Source organism: Malurus melanocephalus, unplaced genomic scaffold (genome assembly GCF_030028575.1).
Source record: "Malurus melanocephalus ecotype Western Australia unplaced genomic scaffold, MMel_1.1 scaffold_141, whole genome shotgun sequence".
Lineage (NCBI taxonomy): Eukaryota > Metazoa > Chordata > Aves > Passeriformes > Maluridae > Malurus > Malurus melanocephalus.
The window spans coordinates 564,445-571,881 of NW_026623373.1; the positions used below are offsets into that span (position 1 = coordinate 564,445).

Here is a 7,437-nt window from a genome sequence, read left to right on the forward strand (position 1 = left end):
CTAAATGAAATCTCTTATTAGGCCACCMGCATTCAAGACAAAAAGTTGAAATTGCAAATGGAAACTTTATTCCAGTCTCATGAGAATGTGCATTATTTTATAGTCTTCTTTGACCTTACCACTACTTTCCAAATGACAAATAGTCAATTACAGCAAAAGCATGCTAAGATAACAGTAACATAGAAGATTGTCAGTGAAATGGGAAAACAAACAGATTGTATTTGGAGGAATAGAGTTGAAGAAATACAAAGAAATGGAACTCTCTCTGTGTGATTTTTTCCTCTCTCTGTTTCTATCGGATATGTATCTGTCACTTTGGTGTATCTGTATTGCACAGTTAAGTAATAAAAACCCTTAACCTTAAAAAACCTCCTCTTTCCTGAAGGCTGGCCTCTCCAGATATATTTTCAAGTGTGCCCTTTTACAATACATTTTCTTTTGTAACACTGCTCTCCCATGACAAGCAATGTGCAATTTTTCTTCTCTAAGCTCTCCCCTCAGCTCTKCTTGAATAACAATCTCATATGTGTATGGTATAAAGTAAAATGATCTTAAGGAGTCATACATGTCTGATGTTTTTAAAGGAAGTAACTCCAGTTCTTGAGCCAGTAAAGCTAAGAACCTAAACTTTAATTTATGCAAAAGTAAATAAGTAAAGAAGTTATGCYGACACAGTAAAGATAGCCTTGAACGTATATGTCAAGTATAATCACTATTTTCTTTCCCAGGACTGAAGAAAAATAGCTTTAAGAGATGCAGTGATTTCATTAGTGACACTGGTAATTAACTATGAAACTCATCAATGATATTCAAATATTAACACTCCTATCTATTCTATTCGTTTTGCCAGGTCATATTCAATGTTCACATTCAACCCATCTGTGAAATTTCAGTCTTAGGTTTACTTTGGCCAAACACAATGCTATTTCTCTCAAACTCCAATTACTCAGACTTATCTTTCCCCRTGTAACACTTTCAATGTTCCTTTATGTTGTAAACATATTGGAAAAAAAATGTACTTAGCGTGTTGAAAGCTGAAAAGAGACAATATAAAATTCATTTTTGTGGTCAATGAAACAAATGGCACAGGCTGTAAGTACAGCTGATTTGGGGATGTTAATTAATAGAGTAATTTTAAAAATGCTTATTTTAAGCCATCTGGATGTGGAATTTCCAGCTGGGTTTGAGCAATGCAAAACCTGGAATAATTATTTTCCATTTAAAATTCAAATTGATATAGAGCTATGGAGGCCTTTGTATTTACAGAAGATGGTAACCATCTATTAACTAGACTTTTAAACACCTCTGAAACATAATATTTATGACAGACACCTGTTTGTGTTTTTCTTGGCCAAACCCTTCAATACTTCTCAGAGGACTTGGTTACTTCTCAAGGCATTTTCTTATGCCTGTGCATTCTCTTAGAAGTCCTCGTCTTCCTCCTCAAATCTGTCAGACTCACTTGACACCGTTCTGCRTTTTTTCTGTTTCATGTACTGTGTTCTTCTCTTAACTAATATCAATATCAATTTTGAATACAGGCACCTCGTAAAAATGAAAGAGATTGTTAAAATCCTGCAACAATCACTGGGCTGCCATTCAGACCCTATMGTAAACTCAGTGAATAATTACCAGCACAGTCCAAAGGATAGCTGGACTGCTGTAATCTTTTGGATGGAAAGAATCCTTTAATTTGAGATAAATATTTTRGGAAATTGTTGATGGACTTAATGCTTGAATGTGCCTTTCTTTCTCTGCAAGAAAGCAAAAAAACAAAGAAAGCATGGAGAGAATGCATCGAGTGGGAGAGAAAAAAGGAGCATGAAAATTGTCATGAAGAAAATAAAGTTTCATGGGAACAGATGCATAGAGTAAATAAGAATTTGACTGCTTCAGTATATTTTTTACCTCTTTCTCACTAACCCAATAACTCATGTTCCTAAAAATGCTATTATAAAAAAAATAGATTTTTTTATTATTGTATACTTATTGACATTTTTCTTCCAGGAGCCATTTATTTTTCTCATGCTATGTTTTTTCTCTCTAAAATATATTTCTCTCAGTATCCAGCTACAGAATTCTATTTTCTGTATCAATTTCCCCTGACCACTTCTCCTGCCTTCAAGAGATTAGGAGATACCTGCTCTACTTGTTGAAATGGGTGTTGTCTCTACAGAGACCAAAATAACTGAAAGCCTGACAAATGCCTCACAGAAGAGATTTTACCCTCAAAATAGCTCCCTGAGGCAGAGAAACCATATTGAAGATGAGGAAATGATGCTTGGGTTAGACTAACTTGATTCATAACTTCCTGAGCAAGCACCAGAGTAACCTGAGTTTCCTTGTCTTTGCGCAGAGTTGGACATTACTTTCAAAGGTATCATTGAACCCAAATTGTTCTATGATATTATGGTTCTATGAATTAGAAATCCAATTTAGAACTGCCTAAAAAGAAAAAAAAATCTTTCAGATTTTCATCCCTACTGACTTCACTAGCTCTTTGTCTTTTGTGGCAATCACACATGAACTAAAATATTCTGAAATATTACTGATTTTTATGAATCTAAACATTTTCCTTGTGATTCTGCAACTATGTGTGAGGTTTTACACGTCATTTCTTGTTATCTTTACTTAGGCTCTTCATAAAGCCATCGATGGAGCTGCAAGACAACATGATAAAATGCACTGACAGTGTAAGTCAGTTCTACTTCCTGACAGGATAACCTTACACCTACACTGAACCTTGGGTAAATAGATACCTGAACACAGGCAATATGAGCGGGATCCTGACAGGAATACATATTCAATGTAATAATACCTCCTATGCTGTTAAACTTGTTCATTGCCTTCACATCCTTTAGGACCTTTCAAATAGTCAGACAGAATTCATGTGGACACATTTATGAAAATCTCATTCCACAAGTAAAAAACAAGGAATTTAGAAAATCTTTTCCAAACCACAACTAAATATAGCAGTGTGAAATATATGACGTCTACCTTCAATCTTTGCAGTTAGTTATATACTGTAATGAAGCTCTCTTTTTTAAAAGTTCAACTGGTACTATSTGCAACTAAGCAACACAAAACACAGAAAGAAAAACATGTATTATTTTGAACTTCAAAAACAAATAATCATTTTAATTTCTATTCTTGATTGGTAAACAGAACAGTGAAAGATTTTTGCCCTGTGTTTATAGATGAACATGGGAATGTATCATGTCTATTTCAGATCCTGGTATTTGTACATTACAAACCTGTGACTATAGTAATCCAYAAAAGATATATTCTAGAGTCTAAGAAACTCTGATGGATTGATTAATAACAAAGGAGAGAGACTTCTCTTCCTGCCCTTTGAAAAAGGCTAAGTTTTAGAACTAAAACTTACGATTGCAGTTTTTCAATTTTGCTTCTCTAAAAATCAGCTCACTGCTTATTAATTACTGCTGAAAACTGCCATAGGCAAGAATATAAAAATCATATGAGTATTTGATAAAGATAAAAATCTGTAAAATGCTTATAAAGTACATGACTTGAATCATTCAAGCTCTTCAACAAACACTTCCCATTTATTTCCTATTTCATTATTCTGCTCTCTTCCTTATTACTTGTTTACTTACCCTTTCATCTTTGTTGCTTTTTTTGTCTTTTCTTTAATCTCTATAATAATCCCATACACACATAAGTACAAACAGTGCTCTGTACGGAGATTTAAATTCTTTTCTATTTTCTTTTTGCTTCTTACATGTCTCATGAGGCTCTGACCCCACTCTTGTATGTTTCTGCCCGCAGCTTACTCATAAATATTCAAAGCCCTTTCCCACCATTGCTGGCATTTCTTCACTCACAAGCATTCCTGAATGATATTTTTTCACTTCAAATATCCTGTCTGTCCTTCATATGCCTTGTCTCTCCCTTGGCACTCCTATTCATACATTGCTATTCTCTTTCTTTACCAATCTCTCCCCACCTGTGTGATCTTTCTCTCTCTTCCTCAAACACACTTCAGAAATATTCAGGTGCCTTCGTTGTCCACCATTCTGTTCACACCATTGCTTTCCTTCTTTTTTCCTCCAATGGATACAGTGTAAAAGGAGAAGGTAGCTGTATTTATGGCCCTGTGCTTTTCACAATAAACAGCCACAGCAATCCTGGCAGGGCAGACAAATGAAATTCAAGTTACAGTAACTTATCTATTTTCATTTCCGTTGCCACTTCTGGATATTACACTAATGGCAGACTCTACAAAACAGACTGGCAAAAATAGAGCTATTGTTCACTGAGGGCACACACACAGTCCCTTTGGGAAAGAGGAAGAAAAAAAGGGACAGCATAAAGTTATTGTTTCCTTCATACCAGTTACAGTGATGAATTTAACATAATAAAARGAAAGGAATTACTCGATTACTTTTCCTAGAAGTAAAAAAAATTTACCAGATCTCATCATACAATCTATTTCCCTAAGAATAGAGAGGTTAACTATAATAACTATAATATTTGCAAGATTGATCTTGCCAATCAAACCTATGTACAGAAGAGATTCCACACTTCCTCTGAGTAGGTACCTTGTTCCAAATGCTAAATTTGGAATATTACTGTTCCAGTATATAAACATATATTTTCCAGTATATAAACCACTTTAGAAAATTTGGTCCAACATTGAATCTGAACTTTATGAATAATTTAGATGATTCATTTTTTTCATTTTTTTTCCCAGAAAGAATGAATTATTTCTGTTCTTCCCACAGCAACACTTACCACATAGAGACCATTTACTTCTATCTTCTCAGACTAGTGTTCTTTCAACTTCTACACTCATATCTTACTTTCCACATGTTCTAATACTTTATAATTTTCCTCTGGATTGTATTCAGTTTGAGACCAAACACAGYTGGCCTCATCAACCCCTTGCAGAAAAATGATTTGTCCTATCAGATGTATTCTACACCTATTAATACACTCCAAGTGAGGCTTTTTTCTTTAATGGTAGCACATTGCTGACTCATATTTACATTACAGCCCCCAGATTATTCTCTGAAGTGCTGTGATTTTACCCAATTCCTTTTGATTTTACTTGGTAATTTTTCTTCCCAAATAGAATTTGCATACGTCAGTTTTACGTTTTCTCCTGCTTCTTCCAAGCCATTTCTTTAACTTGTGCTTAATTATTCATTTCTTTAATTTGACTTTCCATTTTTGCCACCAAAGTGCCAACAGGTCCTTTCAGCTTGCTGACAACTCCGTATTTCATAATTTAATGATTCACATCACTAACCACCAGAAAAACAGAAAATGTCTTTAGATCAAGCATTTAACATGAAAAAAAAAGTATATCACATAACGAATGCTGCTTCAATAAGATTACTTTTGCTTAGGCAGATCATGACTTCTTCAGATAACTGCCTTACTCTTAAGATATCAAATGGTACACAACCTAATAAACTCCTACATTCCACTTGTAGGTGTTGTCAAAACTGTGTACCTCTAGTCTACATGAGTTTTAATTTCAGCCATTGTCCTCAGCTACTGGAGTATGAAAATTTCATGTCAGGTATGTCGTGTCAGTTTGTCTCATATAATGGTGAAGTACCTTTGCATCTTTTTAGATAAATAAACAAGTAAAAAATTAAAAAAAAAAAAAAATTGCCGCCTTTTTTTTTTGTCAGTTTCCAGGAATTTTTTTCCCGTCTTTTTCTCCAAGACGCATTACTGCAATATCTTGTCCACTGATGTTACAGATCATTTAGCCGTCCTTTCACTGGATGACATATTAAAGGGCCGCATAAAAAGTCCCGTTTACCATAAAATCACTGCAAGAGCAGTTTATTTGCCCTATTCACCAGGCATTTTGAACATGGCAATATCCAGCATAGTCAGTCTGTGCCATAGCATTTCACACACTGTTTTCCCCTAAGTGTCTGCCCATATTTTCGGGCACATTTAGCAGATTCTCCCCCACCCAAGCAGCACCGCGGGCAGGGAGGGCGGCGTTCCCCGGGCACCGGCACCGCGCTGGCACCCGGCGGGAGCCGCGGGCGTTCGGGGGGCTCGCTCCGCGCCAGGCGCCTCCCGGGAGGAGAGACAGGGGGTCCCGGCAATCGTGCGGCTCCTGGGGACGGGACCGCGGGGAAAGGCCCCTCTCTGCTCCCGGGCCGGCGCTCCCGGAGGCTCCGGGCCGGGGCCCGCGCGGTGCTGGCGCGGCGGGGCCGCCTGGTGGGGCCGTCGGCTTTAGGCCGCCTACGGGGCGGAGCCATGTGGGTTTCGGCTGAACATTCTGGAGTGGAGGGGAGCGACGGGGGGCGAGGCGAGCCAGGGCAAGGGAGCAGAGCAGAGCCGGGCCGAGCCGAGCCGAGCCGGGCTACGGGCGGACCGGGCCGGGCCGGGCCGCGCCACGGCAAGGAGCCGGGCCGCCTTCCCCGGGAGGAGGCGGAGGCTGAAGGGGAGGAGGCACCAGAGGAGGAGGAGAGGCGGAGGAGGTGGAGGAGGCGGGAGCGAAGGGAGGGAGGGAGGGAGGGAGGGCACGGGGAGGTGGCTGCTGCTGCTGGGCAGAGAGGAGTCGTGCAGGAGCAGCGGCTGCACTCGGACGCCACATTCCCTCTGTACGGGGCTGGTGGTGAGGATGAGCGAGAGCTGACCCTGCCGCGCCGCCGCCTGTGCTGTGAAGTGTCTGCTCCTCCTACTCCTTCTCTCCCTCCTCCTCCCCGGCTGTGGGTGAACCTGCGCTACGGGCTCTTCACCGGCACGGGGGAGGTTGGTTTGTTTGTGCATTTAAGGCGAAGAGAGAGAAAGAGAGAGATCTTCCACCCGCTGAAGCACAGTTCACTATGATCGTACTCGCATCCAGAACTGGAAGCCGGTTGGATTTCGTGTCTCAGTCCAGGGTGTTTTTCTTGCAAACCTTCATTTGGATTTTATGTGCTACAGTGTGCAAAGCGGAGCAGTATTTCAATGTGGAGGTAAGATCAGCCGGATGCGAGTGCGAGCGAGTGTGCTTCCCCCTCTCCCTTTCCTCCCTTCCCTTTTTTTATGTCCTTCAGTCAAATCAAATGGCCAGCCAGCCATGTCTTCCAGCAGCCAGGGCATACGTCTGTGTAGGCTTTCCTTCCAGCAGCCGGTAGCTCGCTCCCCACCCCGCGCTGCCCCGCCTGATGGATGCGTTTCAGCCGGAGATCCCGTTATCCCGGCAGCGCGATGCCGGGCGCTGGAGCGCAGCCCGTGCCTCCCGCTGCCCGCGCCCGCGGGAGATGGGAAACCCTTACCGGGAACGGGGAAAACTGGGGCGCGGTGTGTACATGCAGCTCAGGAAAGGTTCGCGCAATGGCTTGGACTTGAGATATCACTGTATTCCTGAGTTTTCCCAGCCTTTTTTGTTTTGGTTTGGCTTGAGGGTTTTTTTTTGGGTTTGTTTACTTAAGAAAAGGTGTAGCTGTCTGTTTTTTC

At 40.7% G+C, this 7,437-nt stretch overlaps 1 protein-coding gene across 1 annotated transcript in view; it reads left to right on the top strand.

The window, feature by feature from the left end:
- The first annotated feature begins 6,549 nt into the window (after window positions 1-6,549).
- MMP16 (matrix metallopeptidase 16) overlaps window positions 6,550-7,437 on the top strand; it is a 166,225-nt gene continuing 165,337 nt past the window's right edge. The window contains exon 1 of the mRNA XM_057371105.1: window positions 6,550-6,953. Within this exon, the coding sequence (XP_057227088.1) occupies window positions 6,822-6,953 (132 nt within the window). The 5' untranslated portion in view covers window positions 6,550-6,821. The remainder of the gene's footprint in view (window positions 6,954-7,437) is intronic.